The 24509-nt window shown below is 37.7% G+C and overlaps 1 protein-coding gene across 5 annotated transcripts in view; it reads left to right on the plus strand.

Moving 5' to 3' along the window:
* LOC126479202 (uncharacterized) overlaps positions 1 to 24509 on the plus strand; it is a 687919-nt gene that overhangs the window by 634022 nt on the left and 29388 nt on the right. For all 5 annotated transcript variants that reach the window (XM_050103765.1, XM_050103768.1, XM_050103767.1 and 2 more), the window contains 4 exons: positions 7687 to 7867; positions 16664 to 16879; positions 19343 to 19593; positions 19679 to 19858. In XM_050103765.1, the coding sequence (XP_049959722.1) occupies positions 7687 to 7867; positions 16664 to 16879; positions 19343 to 19593; positions 19679 to 19858 (828 nt within the window). The remainder of the gene's footprint in view (positions 1 to 7686; positions 7868 to 16663; positions 16880 to 19342; positions 19594 to 19678; positions 19859 to 24509) is intronic.

Here is a 24509-nt window from a genome sequence, read left to right on the forward strand (position 1 = left end):
GAACAGGTCTGTCATATGGGAATGATCCACACAAGGAAAGTGGGAGGGCAAACAACAGATTTGTTAGGGATGGGAGTGGAGAACTGACCTAGTGTTGGATTCTGCTGTTTATAGTAGCCAACCACCTTCCATGAAACCTGTGTTAGGTGAGGGAAGCCCAAGCCTACATACATTTGTGCATTTATTAAAGTCACTTCAGTTCCTGTGTCCACTTGTTTTTTTAGCAGTTTATTTGAAACATGCAAGTCAATAAACAATTTGTTCAGGGAAAAAGCATTGTAGAGATACAGTTTATGTCCATTGGTACCACTGTGCCCATCAGGTTTGAAGAGGAGAGTTCCACACTGATGTACTGTGGCCTTTCTTTCAACACAAACCACCCAATGCTTATGGCATGCACCATGATCATGTTGGGTGAAAGAGTATGAGTAAGACATAAGGGGGGCATGTGGCTGTTGCTGCGACATGGCCTATTGCTTCTGTGACCATAACTGACACTGCCCCATGTGATGCTGAGTTGAAGGCTGTACTGCTGCAACAGCTTCCCCCTCATGCTGCCTAACAGTGGTGAGCAACTTCTGATATCTCCCCACCATGCAGCAATCTGTTCACCTGCAGTCTGTGACACTTCAAAGGACTGTGTGATATTATCACATCCGTAAGGGTCACATTCTCACACTGAAGTGTTTTTTCATGGACTCTGTTATCCAGGGCCACATGAATAACAACATCATATACCATGTGTTGAGCATAGGATTTGTGATGGTTACTGGTGAAAAACTCACAATTATGGCTCAACCCATGTAATTCTGCAGTCCAGGCTTTGTAAGATTGGTTTGGGAATTTCTGACAATGGTAAAATTCTACACACGTCATAGTCACATGCGTTCTGTCACAATAATAGATTGAGAGAAGCTTGCACAGTTCATCAAATGATAAGCTGGCCAATTCTTGCAAAGGTACAAGTTGGCACAATAACTGATACATGCATGGTGGAAGCCAGGAAAGAAAGAAAGCCCTACACAGGTTTGCATCACCAACATGAAAAACCTGTGCTTCATAGGAGTCCCAACCTTCAGCTGGTTCATCATAAGCCAGGAAGGGCGATGGTCACACTGATGGGTGCGTAACCTGCCATGAACACACAGACACCACTTGATTGCAAACTGTGGAGAGAGACTGCTGTTGTTCCACAAAAGCTTGCTGTTGGGAATGAGATGTTAGAGTGTTTCTTCCATTGAGATGTTTACCAGGTGACAGCACTGCCACTGACCATGTGGAGAAAACATAATTCTCACTCATCACCAAGTTTGTTATAGCAAGAACGAACACAATGTGTGGAACGTAGTACTTTATAGAGAAACACATAAGATACGGGTTGTGCATGCATAGCACTGAACACATAGAGTGGACAACAGTAATACAATCTAATGAATATACCGAGCACACATTTGCAATTTCTTAAATAATGTTATTTCTTTGGCAGCTCACCAGAGCACACCAGGGGGCTGACCCAGGTGGCCCCTGTAAGTGGGCCTGTGAGTTGTATGAGCATGTGCTCTCTGAAATTGCATATGTCATGAGTGAAGGTACATTAGTATGCACTGAGACTGTCAGTTGTAACTCTGTAAAGTTGCAATGAGCTTAAGTTGTTGCTATAATGTATAACTTGTTTATGTCAGTGAAAAAGTAAATATCCATTTCTGGCTATTGGTACTCAGTTTAGGATGTTATATCATCTTTGTAAATTTAGGATTTCAGACAGCCTACATACTATTGTTAGTAAATGAATTAGATTCAGCTACTGCTGTGGAGACAAAACACTCCTGTCACACAATGAATGGAACAGATCAGTGTATTATGTGATTAGGCTCAAAGTTCAGCCACAAATTTAGTCTTGTTTATGTGCTTGTCAACAGCACCCTACCGTGGGTAATGTTATACAGAATGAAACTGGGCCTCAGATAGGTCTATCACCCTCAGTCAGTAGAGACCTAGGGACCTAACATGTAAATCTGTTTATTCACTTAAGAGCATCTCACATGTGACCTGTGACATGTGACACTGCATCACCCCATCACCACAGATTTCTGACAAGATGGTCTGAGGAACACTTCATATACATGAAAGTGATGGAGTACCATCCAAGTTGTACACTAATGAGCACATTTTGAATACCATCAAGCAAAATAGGCATGCCTTGGACACAGCTCTGACCAGTACCCATGAGCTGTGGATGGCAATTGAGCAGTCACAGGTGTGGATGCACCTCCAGTACTATCATTGTCTTGAGGAGTCCATGACATGATGTATCATGCTATCTCCAGAGCAAACGGGAGTGCTACATGCTTCTATGTAGAATTTACTCATAACTGTGTGTGATAGTGCCCCAAATATCTTTTCTTGTATTATACCTGGCAAGCCTTTCATGTTCTTTGAGATTTAACTGAATCTTCTTCACTTTTGGATCCATTCTGCAGAAATCTCATTAGACTTAAGTCTTACATATCAAAAATAATAGTCTAGTTGACCACCATTCCCGATGTGACTTGTGAGGGTCCAGAATTTTTGCTTAGCTAAATTCAAGATTTTTCCTTCAAGAGCTAGACACATGAAGTTATCTGGATTTCATATTATGTAAAGGAGTACTTTGCTGTTTGTGTTGAAATTTAAGCAATTGTACAGTGCCCCCTTGCATTTTCTATTTTTATTCATTTAGTATTATGTGTTGATACAAGTATTTGTTTGGGTTGTGTTACTATACATTTGAGGTACCCCTTGGGAAGCATGAGGCAGTTGGATGTTGCCAGAAGATGCCTTTACATCACAGCAAGTATGACAGGGCACTTCCAACTCCCCATAGACTTTATAAGGGGTTCCTCATAATAAGAGATGCTGTAAATTATCAGTGGAGAGTATATTCTTGCAAATAATAGAAAAATTTTACTTTAGTTTAGCATTAAGGCTGCTTCCACACAGACAACATATTGAACATTATCATGTAAAAAATGTTCAAACAAGTTGAAGATAATCTCAAAACTTTAGAAGAAGAGTTAAACAAATAATATTATAAACTAAATATACTTCAAGATTATTTCTTATGATTTTGCCATCAAGAACACTAATTAAAATCAATTTTACAACAAGAATTTACTACATTTTTGTGTGAAGTGTTTACTGAGTTTTCATTGTCATATATCCTCCCAAGTGGTGATCCTGGAGTAAGATGCAAATCTGGAAAGAAAGAAGTTTGACTTGAAATTTAAAATACAAGACAAAACTTACTAAGAAGATTTTTACTTCAAGACTTTACTTCATTTTTGATCAGTACATATCCTGTCATGTGGTGGCCAAGGAGAGAAATACAAATCTACGGTGAAGTAGTTAGATTTGAAGACTAAGGAGGAAGAAGTTACTCCAGTTCCGCTGTGAGACTTACTGAAGAGCAATTTAATCACAAATTGGTTTATAAAGATTGAAGATTATTTTATTACTTGTGGAAGGAGAGCAAACAATGTTATTTTGTATGTGAGCAATTCAGTACAGTGAACTTGGATAGGCAATGCATGAAATAAAACCAACTGAATACTTTGTAATAACTTCAAGTGAAAAATACAATAAAATACTAGACTTTACATCATACCTGAAGTGAATTAAAAAGACTGACATTAATACTGAAAAACTGTGATTATGTGGTGTGGTTTACATATATATAAAATTTACACCACAGAAAGTGCTATAAATGTTTACTTATTGCATCAGTAAGTTATTAAGTTTGGTGTATTTGAATTTAAAATAATTTTATATGCTTATTAATATCTGCAGAGAAGAAACAGAAGCAAAATTATGTTGATAAAATTAATCAATAAGCTGTTGTCAAGTAGATCAACAAGAAGACAAATTCACCATCACACGTTATCAAACAACTTTTGGCATAAAATAGCAGCCATAAAGAAGATTTTAAATACAATGACGCAGTTATAATGCATTTTTAACAAGAATTTAATAAAAAATTACACATCAAAAGCAAATACTGAAGATTCTTAAGCATTACAACTTCATGGAACATTTAATCGAAAATTGCATGTGAAAAGCAAATACTGAAGTATGTCATTTTAAATTGAAGACAACCACAGACAAACTTCCACATATTGAAAGAAATAATCTGCATTGGCTGTAGAATATTTTTTATTCAAAGCCACAACCAGTTCCATGGCACTAGAAGACAAGTTCCGTGGCACTAAAAGATGCATCCTCAGGTGATAAAGATTCTTTTTACTGGATCATCACCAAAAGATAACTGCCTTGGAGCCACTCCCCAACATTCACAGCATGTTTTAAACAAATAGCACACTAAAAGCAGCAGTCCTTATTTAAAATGAAGGGGGTAGCAGAACTGCGACACAAGCAGGAAGGTGGTTGAACGGCAGCAGGCAAGGCAGTTACCTTTTGACAATGACCTAGTAAAAAGGATCTTTATCATCTGAGGATGCATCTTCTAATGACACAAAACTGTTCATGACTTTCAATAAAAAGTATTGTACAGACAATGCAGTTTATTTCTTTCAAATACTGAAAATTATCTTGCACTACAATTTCCTGGAACACAAACTAAATCTGTGACAAGATTATTTGTAGAAGGCAGCAGCAGAGTATGCAGTAGACTTGCTTTACTAAATTAATGCCAGTTGACATCCAGCATTTTACTGTCAGCAACTTCTGCATGGAGCGGTGAGTTGGTGTAGAGAGCAGTCTTCATGTAGCAAGCACATAATGAACAACAAGCCGGCGACCAGTCAGCAAACAGCAACAGCAGCCAGAGGTGAACTGGCAATGCAGAAGAGAAGCAGCATTGGGGAGAAAGACATTGACAGATGAGTAGATGCAGTCAGCTCTTTGTATAAGACATCCCAACTGCGTACACTGTGTTAAAACTTGGTGGTTTCAGTTACTTAACATTGCTCATCGGTGTGGGATACATACCATAAATGTGAGAGATTTGAGCCCACGCAGAAGCTTACTGGCAATTGTTGTTTCTGTGAATTATTCACAAATGGAACAGGAAAGAGGGGAAGTGACAATATTACACAAATTACCCTCTACCACACGCAGCAAGTGGTTTGCGGAGTGTATTTATAGATGTAGAAGTACTTGAAAATATGATGCACTGTAAAGTGATTTCTTAATCGCAATTGATTTTGTCAGTTGATAGATTGAAGTGGTTATCTGAATATCCAGTTACAAAGTCAGTTTGTCAAACACTGCTCAAACTTAGAAAGAAAACTAATTGATTGAATTTAATTCATAAATGAAAGAAACAAGCAAACAAAAACTTAATAATCTATTATTTGTAACATTTTACAACATCAGTTGTGATTCTTTACATTAATATTAATTAGGAGATTAGTACAATGTCTCTTAAAGATGGGAATATTGCTGTAGGAACTATTGGACAGATGACTACACAGTAATCAACAGAATTATATTTTAAATTAGCTAACAGACATAAAAGCAGAAATGAACTACAAAGTTGCTCAGGTAGACGAAAAATTTTTCAAAATAGATAACAGATTTTCTCACATGGATAAAACAATAGTTGAGGTAGGTTCTCACTTCAATAGCAGAATAGAAACAGCAGAAAAACTATTTTTTGTTTTGTTTTAGCAATTCAATGATAGTTTTGATTTAGTGGAAGAAAAGACTGACAACAATGTTGAACTTTCTGATACTATTTGTTCAGCACAGGGTGTTCCAGTAAATAAAAACCAAATACTAGATATTGGAAGTACTTTAGAATGTGTTACAGATAAGAATGTAGAAACTGTGACAGGAATTAGAAATGAAAGGAACCATAACAGGTGGAACTGCAAGCAGTTATGGTACACTCTGGTAGTGGTGAAACTGATTACAATGACAGTTTTATAGATTATAAGCCACTTTATTCTATTAACACTGGTCAGTTAATAGATTCATATACCACAACATGTTGTGACCATTTGTTCCTTCTGAGAACTTACTGTCATTTGTTACTACTGAGGAACATTTAGCAGATTCTGTTATACTGGAGTTTACCATTACCTTTTACTACTGAGAATTTGCTATATTCAGTTACTACTAAGAAATTACAACCATCTTGTAGTGCTAAGAAGCCACTATTATCTGCAACCACTGTGAGTTTACAATAATTAGTTACTACTGGGAAATTAATATCTTCTGTTATAACTAACATTTTATCTTTATCTCTTATTACTAATAACTTACTGTTTACAGTAATGACTGGCAAATCGCTATGTTGTTTTATTACTAAGAAATTATTACTGAAGATATACTGTATGTTACTATTAGTGATATCTCATGTTGCTGTGGTCCTGGTTGAGGTTGAAAGTACAGTACACAGCTGCAGAGCCACTAGATTTGTTAAATACAGACCTCCCATTAATACCTAATTGCTTATATTTTGAATACATTACATATGAGTTGAATGTGCAGTTAGGTGATTTGTATTTGGGGGGGACACAAGAAGTGGGCAGTCCACGTGAGAAAATATTATTATTTTAAGATTCTAATTAGTACTGTAAAGATGACAGTGAGAACATATAGCACAGGATAAAAAGTAAAAGTTGTTACTTGAGTTGCATATAGCATTTTATATTTAATAATGCCAGAAGCCTTTAGGGATTTTATGGCTGTGGTCACGCTGGTCCACTGCCTTGTTCCTGGGCGAAGTGGCAGGCAGGCACTCGTCCTGGCATGTATTTGTGTGTTGCAAACACAGACAGTGACTAGAATTACAGTATTACAGGATGTGACATACCAATATTATGGACAGATATTACTGAATTTAACACAGAAATACTGACAACTTATAGAATGTGACAATAATGAAGGAACGTTTACCAAGTGATCAATGTGTTTATTTCAAAATTTAGGGTGCAAAGTAGCTCCAAGATCTTCAAACTATCATTGGTCATTTGGGGGGATAATCATTTGGTAATGCAAGAAAATATTTCAAAATAAGTTTCCTAGATAATAGTACATTTTTCTGTTAACTTAGATCTGTTGAAGATTTTAAGTATTCTATTACCAGGGCAGATACCTGCACTTGTGATTTGAATGTTTGATTGTCTTTAAAGCCATGTGAGCTAGCAGATAAAATAAGGTATATATGAGATGGCAGAGTGCTATTACCAAAAACAGAAGAGGTACTGAGTAGCAGAGAGGCACAAAAAAGAACAAGGACATTAAATTGCTTAGCTTATAGATGAAGTCTATTATTATAGCTTAGGAACATACATGCAAGCAACCCCCTCCCCCTTATCCTTGTGACCTCCTTCCTTTCCCTGTCCCCACCCCACACACAAACATGTACGAAATTACTGTTGGCTTTGAATAAAGAAGTAAGCAGTTGCCTAGGCAGGTTTTTGTTTCAGTCAAATGTAACAGGTGTGAAGTGGAAAAAGGGAGGAACATGTTGGGAGGGGTTTGGAAAGATCTTTTTAGGTCACTTTATGTGAAAGTTAAGTACATTGCATAATTTCTACAGGTCTGTTTGTTGCACAGCATCCTTTCTATTTGTTGAAAATATACTTGTCATCATGCACACATATTATATTCCAGATAGATTATTACATTGATGTAATTTGTGTTGATGTATTATTATTATTATTATCATCATTTATTTTACAGTGATGTATATCTGAGCTTATTTAAGAGACTGAATTGGACAAGGGTTGCTGCATTGACTGAGGATGGCCAAAAGTACACTGAATATATATCCCACTTACAGGATTTGTTACAATCTAATGACATTCAGTTTGTAACAAACAGAAAGTTCCCTCGTGATAGAAACAAGGATGCAATGGCAAAAGTAAGTAATATTTTTGCAGTCAGGTGCTGTTGAAGCTGTTACAGGTATGCTTTGTTTTACCTTCATCTTCAGTGCATTGACAAGTGTGAATGTAAAAATACATATTCACTTAGGCCATACCTGTGTCTTTTAGGTGACAAATATCTGTTTACCTTTCATGAGATATCATTGTGCAGCTTGCAGAATTGCCTTCGAATTTAAACTTGAATACCTTTAATCATGAGATTTTTGTTTTAAAATACTTTAAATCAAGAAGCAGATAGGCAGAATGAAGCTTTCACTCTTCAGCAATATGTGTAGTGTAGAGAAATTCCTGATAGATTAAAACCATGTGCCAGACTGTGGTGTGATCTAGAACCTTTGCCATTCTTGGCCAGAATTTATCCTTTCTTTCAGGAGTGAAAGTCCTGCAAGGTATCTATGGGAGCTTTGAAGTCTAGAAAGTAGGAAAATGTCAGCAGGCTGTGTGTTGTGCCATGTAACTTCACCAGCTACCACAAGCTTGGAAATAAAGTCTGTGTTGCACTTGAAGTGAAAACTACTTTTTTATCAATAATATAGATATGTGATGGTAGTGGTGGTAGAATGAAACATTTGATTCAATTACTCAGGCTTGAGTTTTTTTATTTTTTATGACTGAAACACTGTTTTCTCTTTGATAACTTGACAGTTTATTATGTTAACCTTCATTTAAACACTTGTAAAATTAACAATTGTTTCACAACCAAAATTTTCACAAAATTTCACTCCTCATTCTCAAAAACTTCCAGCAGTTATAATTTTGACTAGTCTGTTTAAAATTTGTCCAACTTCTATTACAACTTATAATCAAGTTTAATTACATGCCATAATGAAGCATGTCCATGTCCAAAGACAATTTATACCAAAGATACATATTTGGATATTTATATTAAAAAAACAAAGATTCCATGACTTACCAAACGAGAAAGTGCTGGTAGATAGGCACAATAAAAAAAAGCACACAAACACACACACAAAATTTCAAGCTTTCGCAACCAATGGTTGCTTCGTCAGGAAAGAGGGAAGGAGAGGGAAAGATGAAAGGATGTGGGTTTTATGGGAGAGGGTAAGGAGTCATTCCAATCCCAGGAGCGGAAAGACTTACCTTAGGGGGGAAAAAGGACAGGTATACACTCGCACACACACACATATCCATCCACACATATACAGACACAAGCAGACATATTTAAAGGCAAAGAGTTTCGCCTTTAATATGTCTGCTTGTGTCTGTATATGTGTGGATGGATATGTGTGTGTGTGCGAGTGTGTACCTGTCCTTTTTTCCCCCTAAGGTAAGTTTTTCCGCTCCCGGGATTGGAATGACTCCTTACCCTCTCCCATAAAACCCACATCCTTTCATCTTTCCCTCTCCTTCCCTCTTTCCTGACAAAGCAACTGTTGGTTCCGAAAGCTTGAAATTTTGTGTGTGTGTTTGTGTGTTTTGTTTATTGTGCCTATCTACCAACGCTTTCCCGTTTGGTAAGTCATGGAATCTTTGTTTTTTAATATATTTTTCCCATGTGGAATGTTTCTTTCTATTTTATTTGGATATTTACTTTGATTCAAATGTTTTGTGCGTTTATCAGTATTGTCAACAAAATTTTGTATTCATGCAATAATTTTGTTTCATTAGGTTATTCTTACTTTACGTGATCTAGCACTTTATCCTTGTTTATTTAAATGGATCTTAATAAATACCAGCATTCTCTGTAGTAAACATATTCTTGTATAAAAAGCATGCTGAACATTCTCACAAATATCAAGAAGGATAAAGAAATAGTAATAACAAGTGCAAGATGGCAACGAGTGTAGTGATGCATAGTGAACAAGTGAATAAAAGTTACTGTTCTGTCGTAAAAAAGGAATCCTGTGAAAACTGTAAAAGTGAAATCGAAAAACTAAACAAACGCATTTCAAGTTTACAAAAAGTTGTAGATGTTCTAAGACATGAGATTTTGCATATAACTAATGAAAACTATAAGCTGAAGAAGTTGCGCCATATTCTAAATGATAAAACAATAAAGCCACAAAACGGGAACCTGGTGAGTTATGAGAAGCAGAAAGGAAGCGATAGACAGGCATCAAAGGCAGCAAATGAAATTATAATTACAGATAAAAACAGGTACAGTGTTCTGTTGAATAGTAGCGATGCCTGCAATAAGGATATACAAAATGCTAGTGAAGTGATGCAAGATAGTGAAACAACGTCCGAGTGGATAAAAGTGTTGCTAAAAGGTAATCCCTTGTCCACTAAAAGAATAACAAACTCTGTAAAATCTGTCACATTTTGCGATAAAAACAAATACGACGTTTTGCAACAAAGTGAAAATGCAAATAAACAAAAACCGACATGTGTGACAAAGAAGAAAGAATCAAAAGTCGACGTCTTTGGAGACAGTCACGCCAAAGGAATTTCTTAAGAACTGCAAGTAAATAGTAAATCAACGACAGTCACAGGCATGGTTAAACCAGGTGCTGGTTTCAAAGAAGTGACGAAAAACATCGTAAAATATAACTATGGCAAGCAGGACAGTGTTGTAATCTGCGTAGGAGCTAAAGACATTTACGAAAACAATGCTATGAAAATGCATAAACAGCTCTTGAGTCTTTTGCTAGTACTGGCAAATACAAACATTTTACTGGTGAACTTTACCCACAGGCATGATTTACCTGAATGGTCATGTGTGAATAAGGAAATTCACAGAATTAATGCGAAACATAAAAGTAGTTGTAGGCTATTCAGCAATGTGAAATTAATTGACTCAAGCACACTTGACAGAGAATGTTTTATGAAACATGGGCTTCACCTTAACAGAAATGGAAAGGCCGGATTAGGAAACTTAATAAGGGAAGCAATTGAATGCAATTACAAAGTGACAGCCACTGAACTGGGATGGTATAAATCTCCAATAGCAGAAACACCAGCAAAAACAGTAGCAGCACGCAAATGGACCATCCAAAAAACAGTAGCAACAAAGGAACCTACTACTGAACCAACATTAGCAGCAGCAGAACTAACAACAGAAGCAATAGTTACAGCATCAAAAACCAACCAACCAGAATCATTAGCAGTCACAGCAACATCAGAAGCAGTAGTTCCAACATCAATAACCAAGCAACCAGAATCACTGGGATTCACTGCAACAGCACACAGCAGTAGCAGTGGTAATAGGAGCAGTCATCACACCAGAAGAAGGCAGCCACCCTTGAGAAGCCAGGATTTTTGCTGGGGCAAAGCAGTGAACAACAGCACATAACAGGGAAAGAGATAAATGCTTGCAAGCAGAGGAATCTACAACAAGGATTTTTGGTACCCGGCCTCAGTTACAAGACTAACATAAGGCAGATACCTTCAGATACACCAACTTCCAAGTCTAACTGGCAACAGACTCACCTCCACTGTCATCAACAGAAGAATAACCATGCCACCAGCTCATCTAAAGGATTTTTTAGCATCAGGTCTAAAGGGAAAGGCACCACCAAGATAAGTGAAAACAAATGCCTAACAGTGTTTCACCAAAACATTCAAGCCATAAAGAACAAAACACAACAGCTAGAAGTAGAATTTGAAAATTTTGATAGCCAAATTTTGTTTATCACTGAACACTGGTGCAAAGGGATGGAAATTGAACACATTGCATTAGCCTCATTTGACCTTGCATGTTACTATAGCAGAATCTCAATGAATGGTGGAGGTTCATGTATCTATGTAAAAAAAGGTATGTCATTTAAAGTTAGATATGATCTTTTAGATCTAGGTGAGGACAAACATTTTGAACTTTCCGCTGTTGAAATAATAGGACCTGGCATAGCAAAAAAATTAGTCATATTTTGTGTGTACCGCTCTCCTGGTGGAGACATTGATATATTCTTCTCAAAACTGAATCAAAGCTTAGACAAGGTTTCTGGACCAAAAGCAAATGTAATTATCTGTGGTGACTTAAACATTAATATGATGAAGCCTGATAAGGCTAGCAACATATATGTGAATATTCTAAGCTGTTATGGAATATCCTCCCTTGTTAATTGTCCAACTAGAATAACAAAAGAATCCTCCTCATCTATAGATCATGTAGCTACAGATATTGATAGTAAAAAATGTCATATTGTTGTCCAAAACCTGGGCCTATCAGACCACCTCTGCTAGATCTTAAAAACTAACATTCATGTAGAACTCCTCCTAAACTTTGTACATACAAAAGAATGTTTTCCAAATCAGCCCTGTATCAGTTTAAATCCCCGCTAGAATATGAAGATTGGAGGGAAGTCTATGCAGAAACCAATGCAAATCAGAAATTTATCAAGTTCATGTCAATGTTTAAACTCAGATTTGAAGAGATGTTTCCCAAAACTCTTTATCAAATTAAAACTACAAAGAGAAATCAATGGGTGACTACAGGTATCAAAAAATCCTCAGAAACTCTTAGATATCTCAACTCCATAAAAAATAATCAATCTAACCCAGAAGTTCTGCAATTCTACAAAAATTACAGGAAAATATACAGAAAGGTGTTGCTAGCCACAAAAAAACTTTCAAACAACAAAATATTACTTGAAGCTGAAAACAAGAGCAAAGCAGCCTGGAACATCATCAAACAGGAAACATCTAACTCTGCTAAAAAGGACCTCAATTCACATATTAAAAACAAAGATGTACCAGTAGGTAACCCTAAAAAATTAGCTGATTTTGTAAACTCATATTTCAGTAGTATTGCAAAAAATTACAGCAGAAATATCCAGATACGTATGATTTATCTACTCAGAACCAGCCAACAAACTCAATGGTGCTCTTGCCAACTACAGAAAGGGAAGTGGCACTAGTAGTACACCAACTAAAAAATAATACTTCAGTAGGACTTGATGAAATCCCAGTCTGCGTAATTAAAGATTGTATAGACTCCATAAAGGGCCCATTAACAGACTTAATTAATGAATCTGGATACTTTCCGGAGTGCCTAAAACAAGCAAAAGTCATACCTATCCTTAAAAACGGAGATGTGGAAAATGTAGAGAACTACAGGCCGATCTCTATACTGTCTATCATTTCTAAAATAATAGAAATACTAGTCAAAAAGAGACTGCTAAATTACCTGAATAAATATAATCTTCTTTCCAATGACCAATTTGGTTTTAGGCCCAGAAAAGGCACACAATCTGCTATAGCACATTTCACTAAAGTAATTTTAGAAGCGCTGGACATAGGTGAAAATGTAAGTGGTATCTTTTTAGATTTGTCCAAGGCCTTTGATACAGTTGACCACAAAATCTTACTTCATAAATTAGGGCAAATAGGAATAAGAGGTTTGACAAAGAAGTGGTTCAAATCATACTTGGAAAACAGAGTTCAACAAGTTGAGATATCACAAGTTTCAAACAATTACCTTATAAAACACCTGTCTGACCCAGAAAATGTGAATATAGGCGTCCCACAGGGAAGTGTATTAGGCCCAATATTGTTTCTTACACATATTAACGACTTCCCACAAAGTATCACACGTGGAGAAAAAATACTTTTTGCTGATGACAGCAACATAGTAATAACAGGTGAAAATCCAACACAACTGACAGAAAGAGCAAACGAGGCTCTCAATTATGTCCACAACTGGTCATTAAAAAATAAAGTAACCCTAAATGTAAAGAAAACTAACTATATTAACTTCCAATTGAACAAAAAACACAATGCCACTAGAATAAAAGTTAATAATAATGAATTAGAATGTGTAACAAGTACCAAATTCTTAGGGATGAATGTAGACAGCCAACTGAAATGGACAAACCATGTCAACATTTTGGCAAAGAAATGATCCACAACATGCTATGCTCTTAGAATCCTTGCACCGGTATGCAATAATACCTGTCTTAAAATAACATGTTACGGATATCTACACTCAGTCCTCAGCTATGGGATCATGTTTTGGAGTACAAGTGCCAGAAACATACAAACTGTGTTCAAAGTACAAAAAAGAGCCATAAGGATAACAACAAACAGCAACAACAGGGTCCACTGTCTAGAATTATTTAGAAAGCTATGAATTCTAACTGTTTCTTGTGAGTATATCTTTCAGAACATAATGTTCATTAAGAAAAATCTCAACAAGTACAACACAAACAGCCTAATACATGACCATGAAACAAGAGCTTGTCACCACCTCCATCTAGATAGAAAGAACAAGGCAAAGACACAAAAAAGTATATTTTATAATGGGATAAAACTGTATAACAAATTACCACAAGAAATTAAAGAAATAAATGAGCCCCTCACTTTCAGACAAAAGCTTAAAACCTTTTTAGTAAGTAAAAGTTGTTATACTGTAAAAGAATATTTAACACAGATGTAGATTATTAGCAACATATGACATTATCACCAAAATATTATATAATTATAAATGTGTGTATGACTAGTTATAAAAACTACACAAAATATGAGAAACCTGTTTCATTGTAAATGTAAATGTGTGCTCATGACGACATCCATACAATATTTATTGTTTCACGGATGAATAAATAAAAAAAATTAAAAAAAATAAACAGATACATACAATGATAAACCAAGTTCCCCAGCAAAAACCACATATCACGCAAAATGACCAAAAGTGGCATCAGACAATTCATATATACAGAGACTGTTGCTGACCAATTCAGTATGGAAAAGAGAGAAACAGCCCAGGACTATTACAACAAGGCTAGTAAGCTAGATAAGCACTAGTCCAAAGCACCATTTTAATCTGCCAGGAGGTATCAAAAAGACGATGTATTTTACAATAATGCATTTATTCATAGTCTTGTAAAGCTCCTAACAATAATTGTTAGTTATCACCTAAACAGTACCTCCAGAATCAATGTAGTAAATAGAGTTCAAATTTTACAAATTTCTCTATTTAGTGCAGGTTGTGCATTCCATTGTCTGTTCAGATAAAATGTCTTTTTCAGTTTTCCTGTTCAGTAATAAAGTAATTATTTTCTCAACTCTTTCGACCAGGACTCTATACAGTTCTGCTTTTCCATGGTCATTATTTTTCCTTGGATTTTATTTTACACTATATTTAAAACTTTTTATTGGAATAGGTAGATATATTTCTTCACCTTGACTAAAAAATATAAAAGAGGAAAAATTAAAGATGTACAAAACTATGAAGTGTTCCACCAGGGGTTTACAACTAACAATAATTCATCTAATGGCTTTTTCTTTAACTGTTCTGCTACAATTGGAGTTAATATCTGTCAATATTTGATCATCATTGAGGCAGCCATTGCTATGAAATTAAAGACAGGTGGGCACATAATGAAAAGAATTATTTATTTATTTTTAATTATGTTGGTGCTTAAGTTCATAGCATTTTTGTTTTTCATGTTGGTATTCCGATTGCTGTGGGTTAATTTATCGACTGTCATTTTCATCTGTAGATAGCTGTTGCTATTTGAGTTTATATATTGTCATTTTGTCATTTGGAGATAGTGAATGCAACTGTGGATGTTAGGAAATAGAGTGCCAAGTGGAGAAATCAGAACGTTTCTGACATATTCTTGTGTTAGAGTGTAGTGGAGGGGTGACAGCAGCAGAGGCAGCCAGAAACATTTGCGGCTTGTATGAGGTAATGCCATTGGGCACAGAACGGCAAGAAAATGGTTATCTCATTTTAAGGAGGACTGTTCTGACAGTGACTCCACATTCAGGGAGACCTTGTGGGTTTGATGAAGATCGTTGAAATGCATTGATCTGTAGTGATCCACATCGGTGTACTTAAGAACTGGCAAATCTGATGAACTGTGATCTTTCTGCCGTAGTGCGACATTTGCATTTAAAAACTGGGTGTGTGGGTACTGCATGCTCTAAGCCAAAATCACAAAGATCAGTGGATGGCCATATGTGCATCTCTGCTTGCTCATTGTCAATTGGGTTGTGAACAGCAACAAGTATTCCTGTCCTGTATCAGTAATGGTGATGAGAAATGATCTCTTTATGCTAACATAAGGAAAGGAAAGGAATGTTTGAGCCCAAACAAAGCAGTAACTTCCCGTACAGAGACCTGTGCATGTCCACAAAAGATAATGTTGTGTACCTGGCGGAACAGCAATGGTGTGGTGTGTTACAACAAATTGCTTTCCCGAGGTGTAACCATCACTGCCGACATTGATTGTCAACAAATGACACATCTTACAGATGCAATCCAATAAAAATGACTGGGAAGACTGCATCAAGTAATGGTAATCCATGATATGTCCATATGCATTCTGCTACACTGACAAAAAACACTATACAGGAATTGGGTCGGGAAGTCATTCCTTGCCCATCTTATTCACTTGATCTTGTGCTCTCTGATTTTCATCTTTTCCACTCTCTATTGAACAACCCTCAAGGAATTTCCTTCCTGGACAAAAATGCACTCCAAACATGGCTTGACATACTCTTTGCCTCAAAACCACATGATTTCTACAGTCATGGAATCAAAAAGTTATCCCAGCATTGGTAGAGTGTTGTACATAGTGAATGGGAAAATGTTATAGATGATTGAAGTCTCTGTTATGTGTATCTGTTGTGTTTATTAAACTTATGGAGAAACACTTTATTGTATTTGTGGAAGAACATGCCAAACTTATACACCAACCCAATATTTATTTATTTTATTTTGCTCAAGGCATACGCATGAACTAACTTTTAAGTTTACAGCAATATTGAAAAATATCTTACATTTTTATTATATGTATGTGTAATAAAGTCAATGAGATAGCTCCAACAAATGCTTAACATGTTAAAATATGAATTTTATTTTTCAGTACTTGCTGGAATTTAAAAGTAAGAATGTTCGCATCATAATTGGAGATGTATATGACCATGCTGCAAGATCTCTTATGTGTGAAGCTTACCGGCAAGAAATGACAGCAAAGCAGGGATATGTTTGGTTTCTTCCTCTGTGGCTAGATCCTGACTGGTATGATACAGAGAGACACCCAAAAGAGAATCTGACTTGCACTAAAGAACAAATGGTTCAGGTAAGTAGGATGTTACATCTTATTGAAATTTATTATATTGTTTAACATATATTAAATTATACTGTAGTGCATCAGGTGCAGTGAATAAGAGGAGGAAGGAAGTAGAAATGAGGAGGCAGGAGTGGAGGAAGGGTAACTGATGGATGGAAAGAGAGATATCAAGTGATGGGGTAGAAATGTAGCACTAGTGAACTCACTCTGATGAAAGCAGGGGAACTGTGTGTATCATACAACGAATTTGAGGAGCAGACTGGGAGGGAGGGATAGATAACAGAGGTAGAGGTGACCATGTTAAGAATAAGTGATGTGAGGGACATGGGCTTGGTGGGGAGGGGGGCGGTTATGTGGCACAGAAACTAGTGGATGTTGAAGCCAGGAGGGCCATGTGATCAGAGTATTTTTGCAAAGATTATTTCCATCTACTTAGTTCGAGGAAGATAGCATAAGGGGGGGGGGGGGGGGGGGGGAGAATCTCGATACATGGATTGTGCAGCAGCCACTGAAGGTGAGAATATAGTGCTCAACAGTGTATTCTGCCTCTGAGTGGCAAACTCTGTTCTTGTCCACAGTTTGTCAGTAGCCATGCATTTGGACAGACAGTTGGAGGCTATCACAACATAAAAGGCTGTAGAAAAGTTATAGCAGTGTTAGTAAATGAGACAGTTGCTTTCACAAACTAGTACTGTCTCTGACAGTGTAGTCTCTGAAGAGACTGGCAAAGTATGTGCTGGGTGGGTCCTTAGGACAGGTTCTTGTGATGGGATCTTGCACAGGCATATGATTCATGTGGCAAGGAACTGAGAGCAAGTATTAGAAACGTCAAATTTGTGTGAAATCTTATGGGACTTAGCTGCTAAGGTCATCAGTCTCTAAGCTTACACACTACTTAACCTAAATTATTCTAAGGACAAGCACACACACCCATGCCCTAGGGAGGACTCGAACCTCCGCCGGGACCAGCCGCACAGTCCATGACAAGTATTAGAAGTGAAATGTTCATTTGTCTTTGTAGATCTCTCATAAACCATAAAGTTATTTGATCCACCGCAGAATTTGATTATACTTAAATTTTTTTCAGCTTTGGCCTTGCAGTAAAATAGTGAGTACCTCAAAATTTTTAGGGATATCAGGTAGCACTATGTTTGCAGATTTGTCACTGGTGAACTTTGTGACATGTAGATTGTGTTTAGTTTTCTGTTATTTGAACTTAAAGCATGTGGAGAAACTACATCACTGAAACAACAAAATTGATATTAACTCAATCAGTGTAATGGTTAAAGACAACCACTGACCAGAGTATATGAAGCATAAACAAGTAGTTAAATTTTTTCTGATTTAGAACTTATTTTCTTCTTATGAACACCCCCCCCCCCCTCCCCCCCACACACACACACACACACACACAGAGAGAGAGAGAGAGAGAGAGAGAGAGAGAGGGGGGGGGGGGGGAGAGATTCTCTTTGTTCATGGTGTTGGCATGAGTTGTCTTTGTTACCAGTACTGCCTTTGAGTAGACTAGATAAATGTATTATTTACCAGGGCTTTCAGTACCCTTTTATCATATGCTACAGTTAGTCATGTACCAACTTTACTGCAACATTGTGTGGGTTTTTAAATGGCTTGACCACCATGTAGGTGTTAACCCATACAAAACCACTGCAAAATTTTCACCAAGGTAAATTTAGACCACCCAGTTGCAGAACATAATGCTTTGTACAATATGATTGATTCATTGGTCACTTGACAATCCATGTCTTCCAAATCCTATCCTTTTTGATTCAAGCTTCTCTGAACTGCATGGGTGGTGAATGTCAGTCCAATACCTTCAGTCCTGATGTCTTTGCTTCAATTTTCACCATCCCCTGGCCTGCATCAACCTCAGCCTCAGTTCCTTTCCTTTTTTCTCTGCACTTCACTTGAATTAAGTTTGTCACATTTACTCGGTAGCTTTTTTTCTCTCCCCCTCCCCCTCCCTTACCCCTCTCTCTCCTTGTGTGTGTGTGTGTGTGTGTGTGTGTGTGTGTGTGTGTGAGAGAGAGAGAGAGATAGAGAGAGAGAGAGAGAGAGAGAAAGGTGGAGGGGTGGGGGGGGGGGGGGGTGCATGTGCATGGACAACTATGTCTGACAGTACCTGCTTGTAATGAAAATCACAAATCTGAAAGATGAGCTTCAATACCCAGTTTCTTGGTTGTAAGCCTACCCACTTTTCAATCATACAGTGAGTGCCTGTTTTCAATCATTTCATTGTTTACTTTCCACATACATTCTTTTATTAGACTATTGATAAAATGTCAGACAATGAGAACTAAGGACAAGAGTTAAAGTACGAATTAAACTTTTATTTTGTCCCAAGTTTCAAATATTATGTTACAGCTGCTAATGATATATTAGATTTTTGACACATGAATCAAGTCAATACATCAATTCTCTTTGATTAATCTTATTGTTATCTGTCATGTTTAGGCTATCAATGGTCATTTAGCTCTTAGTCATGCATACTTTGCACCTAACGACAGTATCATGCAAGAAAATAAAACAGTTGGGCAGTGGATGGAACAGTATAAAAATGCATGCAATACAACTAATGGAGAGAGGATGTCAAACTATGGAGGCTATGCCTATGATGCAGTGTGGACCTATGCTCTTGCATTAGACAAACTGTGGAAAGAGAACCAGTCACATTTTTCTAACATTCATAATGATAGTACCACAAGGTAATCTGTAATTTTGGTTACATATTTTGTTGATGTTCTTTGTGTGTTTCCTGTCAGGTACATAACAAAATCTGTTTCTTTGCAGACGTTTTGTAGACCTCATTGGGGAGACTGATTTTAATGGTGTATCAGGACATATAAACTTTAGGGGAAGACCTTCTCGAATAACAACTGTTAATATTGTCCAGTGGCGTAATTATTCAACATACATTGTTGGCTCATTTAAACCTAATATCTCAGAAGACAATAAGCCACGTGGTGGAACGTAAGTAATTTTATGTGATTACAATAAACTGAGAATGAAAAGTAACTGATTTTTGTGTCATTCTGGATTTTTAAGTATTTGAATCACAAATAGATGGTAATAGTCATAATTTTCAGATTTGAAAGATCTAGCCAGTGAAGGACAAAATTTTAATTCATACTTTAGTTTTTGTCATTTGTTATACTTTAACATGATCCAATGTACATAAAGATGAGCAGAATAAGGGCATCTCCTATACCTCTGAATTATGAGAGGTACACTTGGTTCCAAATGATATTACTGATTTATTAAGTCAACATTAAGTTACCACAAGATAGAATTCACAAGACAAGAAATTACTCATGGTGTCAGATCATTTATAGAAGCCCACAGTTAATTGTTGGAAGAGGTGTTGTAATGGGTAAGACAGCTGACAAGAAGAAAGTTCAGAAGAAAGAAAAGGAACAAATGCATACTGTGGAAGTAGGTTATTATTGGGGCAAAAGAGCAGGGGAACAGGAAGGATGAGATAGTGAAAATGATATAGAGATTGGCCGAGGCAGTGAGATAGATTACATAAAAGTAACTAAAACAAAGGGAGATATTAAGACTATAGAGAAAGTCTGGTATTTGTGATAGAGATAACTAAGGAAGAATGTCTTGGAAAGGAAGAATGTCTGTGGATGTTGAATGTGATTTTATTCGTAGATAATATGCCAGCAGCTTCCGTCCAAGCAGCAGCGTTTCAGATCATAGCATTCTGCTTGTGCGCTGTAACGAGCTTCTAATAACAAGAAATGACATATAGTATTATTTACTGTGTCCCTTTCACTCTAAAAGCATAAATTTCTTGTGTACTTGTGTTATAGTAGGTACAATTTCACTTTTAATTACTATGTAGTGTATATTTCTGCCATTTGTTTTGCATCAGATGTTTGTTTTCATGTGAGCAGTCAGTTACAACTGTTAGTTGATTGGTAACTTCCCTCTACGTAGCAGCACTTCAGAGCACAAAATTTCATTTGTGAGTTCTGCATTTTAATCACAGTTCTATAGATCATCAGACTTCAGTATGGATAGGGACTGTGATTGCTATGTTCAGATATGAGCTGAGTTGGTGACCCTTTGCGTGCAGCTCCAGGTGGTACTGGCTTTGGTCACATAGCTTGAATCTGTTGTCAGTGGTCTTAGCTGGAGGGGGAGGGGGGGGGGGGACGTGGAGATGCAAGGTACATCCAGCATGTCTGTCATGTCCGCTGATCCGTCCACTGCTGTGACCACCCAAGGTACTGCTAGCATTGAGGATGACTATCACTTGTGGTCAAGGGGGAGTTTGTTTAAAAGTGTGACAGGCAGGAAAGACTTTCCAGGGGCTGATCAAAGGGCCTCCAAAGTTCATGTGATGAAGAGATTTCAGGTGCTATCCATTGCTGACAAAGACCCTGAGCCAGATGCAGTCACTCACCATATTCCAGAGGAAGCCTCTTGGCCTGCAAGATCTGGACATTCACACAGGGCAGGTTTACTGGTAATTGGAAGCTCCAATGTCAGACTCATAATGATGTGCCTTGGGAATATGGCTGCCAAGGAGTCTGTGTGAATACTGGGAGCAGTCATTCCAGATGTGGACCAAATGCTTCCAGATGTCATGAAGAGCACAGGATGCAGCCAGTTGCAGGTGGTTCATGTTAGTACTAACAATGTGTGTCACTTTGGATCAGGGGAGATTGATTCTGGTTTCCAGTGGCTAGTTGAAGCAGTAAAGATTGCCAGTCCTGCTTGCAAGATGAAGGCAGGGCTCACCATCTGTAGCACCACTGACAGGACCAACTGTGGACCTTTGGTACAGAGCCAAGTGGAGGGTCTGAATCAGCAGCTCAGATGGTTTTGCCACTGTGTAGGTAGCAGTTTTCTCAACTTGCGGCATACAATGGCTGGCTTTTGGGTTCCAGTTCATAGGTCAGATGTCCACTACATGCAGGGGATGGCTAAATGGTAGCAGGGGCCATGTGGAATGAACTGGGTGGTTTTTTAGGGTAGAGGGTGCAGACAGGGTTTCAGTTTTGAAAGGTGCTGGTTGAACCCAAGAAGAGGGTAGACATAGCAGCAATCAGTTTTGTAGTTGTAAACTGTTCAGAAGAACCTGAGCTCCTAGTGCTAACAGAAAGTGTTGAAGCTTTATATAGGTACTGAAAGCTGGCTAAAGCCATAGATAAGTTCAGCCACAATTTTTACAAAGGACCTAACAGTGTTTAGAAATGGTAGAGTAAATACAGTTGGTGGCAACACCTTTGTTACCATTAGATGTATTGGCTTGGTGAATAATTCACAGCATTTGTCCATAAGTTTAATGATCTCAACAGATACACATAACAGAGACTTATAAGAAAGAAGACATGTCAGATTGCAGAGAGGCATGATTAAAAGACATTCATATGCAGCTTTCGGCCACATCCTTTGTCAGTAAACACACACACACACACACACACACACACACACACACACGCACACAAGCAAGCAAGCACATGCAGCTCCAGCATCTCAGGCCAGAATGCAACATCACATGGGGTGCATGCAGTGATCTGGAGAGAGTACAGAAGGGGAAGGGGAGGGGGAGATGGAAGTGATGGTAGCCACCTGTGAAAGTGGCCATGTTCGTTAACGGCTCTGCTGCAATCATTGCACAGGATTTTATTTTGGTACGACTACCAGCCAGCTGCCCACGAGGATGAATGGCCACTGCCAAACTGTGGCCAAGAGCAAAGTAGACTGCCCTTGGCACAACATGCACCTGAACATAACATACTTGATTTCAGTGGCTGCCTCACTATCCTAGCAATCTGGATCCTTCCCTTCACCACCAGCTTATCTGAACTGCACAGGTGGGAGTTATCTTTGCAACACATTCTCCAATCCCATAATTATCAGGGCCTCAACCTATGGTAAAATACTGTTCCCACACCCTCCACCCAACAATTTCCACCCCCAATGTCCTATCATCTCCTCCCTATTCTCGTCTTGCACACTGTTTATTTGCATCTCTCTGCCAACACATCCACCTGTCTTTCCTGTGCCTCTCCTTTTTTGTTCCTTTTTCCCACCTCCCTGCCCCACAGCATCCTGACACTGTGCCTGCTGGAGTCTAGTCCCTGCACACTTCACCAGACAGTGTTTATCTCTCTCCTCACCAGTACACTACTATCCCTCCATCTTTCCCTCGCCCCTCTCCCCCCCCCCCCCCCCCCCCTCTCACCCTCTCCAGACTGCTGCTTGCATCTCATGTGATGTATTCCGGCTCAAGGTGCTGGAGTTGGCAGCCATGTGTGCATATGCTTTTGGTACCATTCCTCACAAGAGACTTCTAATCAAACTGTATGCCTATTCAATATCACTTCAGTTGTGCAACTGGATCCATGATTTCCTCTCAGAACAGTTTCATTGTGTAGTAATCAATGGCAGATCACTGAATAAAATGGAAATGATATTTGGTGCTCTCCAAGGAAGTGTTATTGGCTCTCTGCTGTTCCTAATCTACATAAAAGATGTAGAGTCAATCTGAGCAACCCTCTTTTATTGTTTGCAGTAAAGTCATCAGAAGATCAAAACCAACATCGAAATGACACACAAAATATCCGAATGGCATGAAAAGTGCCAACTATCTTTCAATAAGGAATACTGAGCGGTCATCCACACAAGTACAAAAGGAAATCCATTAAATTTCAATTACACAATAAATCATACAAATTTAAAGGCTGTCAATTTGACTAAATACATATGAACTATAATTACAGACAAGTTAAGCTGGAATGATCACATAGATAATGTTGTGAGGAAGGCAAACCAAAGACTGCTTTTCAATGGTGTAAAACTTAGAAGAGGCAACAGAACTACTACAAAGACTGCCTACACTACACCTGATCATCCTCTGCTAGAGTACTGCTATGCTGTATGAAATTGTTACCGAATATGATTGAAGGAGGACATCAAAAAGGTTCAGTGAAGGGCAGTTCATTTTTATCATCATGAAATAGGGGAGGGAGTGCCATGGAAATTATAAGCAAGTTGGGATGGTAGTCATTACAACAAAGGCATTTTTTGCTGTGGTGAAATGTTTTCACAAAATTTAAATCATCAAATTTCTTCTCTAAATATGAAATTGTTATATTGTCACCATCCTACACAGGGAGAAATGATGATCATAATAAAATAAGCAAAATCAGAGCTTGTACAGAAAGATTTAAGTGCTCATTTTCCCCACACACTGTTACAGAGTGGAACAGTGAAGAAATAGTCTGAAAGTGTTTCGAAGAACCCTGTACCAATCACTTAAGTGTGAATTGCAGAGTAATCACATAGATGCAGATGTAATATGTTAGAGTCCGTACTCCACAAACAAAACACTTGTTCTGCCTCATATCATGCTCATACCACAAAACAATGCTGAATTATAGACATTTTTGTAACAATTGACTAGAATTCTTTCCATAACCATCTCTCTTGTAACACTCTCAGCTTTAATACTGTCTTTCACTGGCACATCACTACCTTCATCATACATAGTTCCCTTGTTTATTCAGTCTTTGTATTACTTTCTTTGTTTTGTTGCTGTGATCAATGTTTTTTAATTGTTGTACTTCATCGGATGTTTCTGTTGAAGGGCAGGACAGAAACT

The sequence above is a fragment of the Schistocerca serialis genome, chromosome 1 (genome assembly GCF_023864345.2).
Source record: "Schistocerca serialis cubense isolate TAMUIC-IGC-003099 chromosome 1, iqSchSeri2.2, whole genome shotgun sequence".
Classification (NCBI taxonomy): Eukaryota; Metazoa; Arthropoda; class Insecta; order Orthoptera; family Acrididae; genus Schistocerca; species Schistocerca serialis.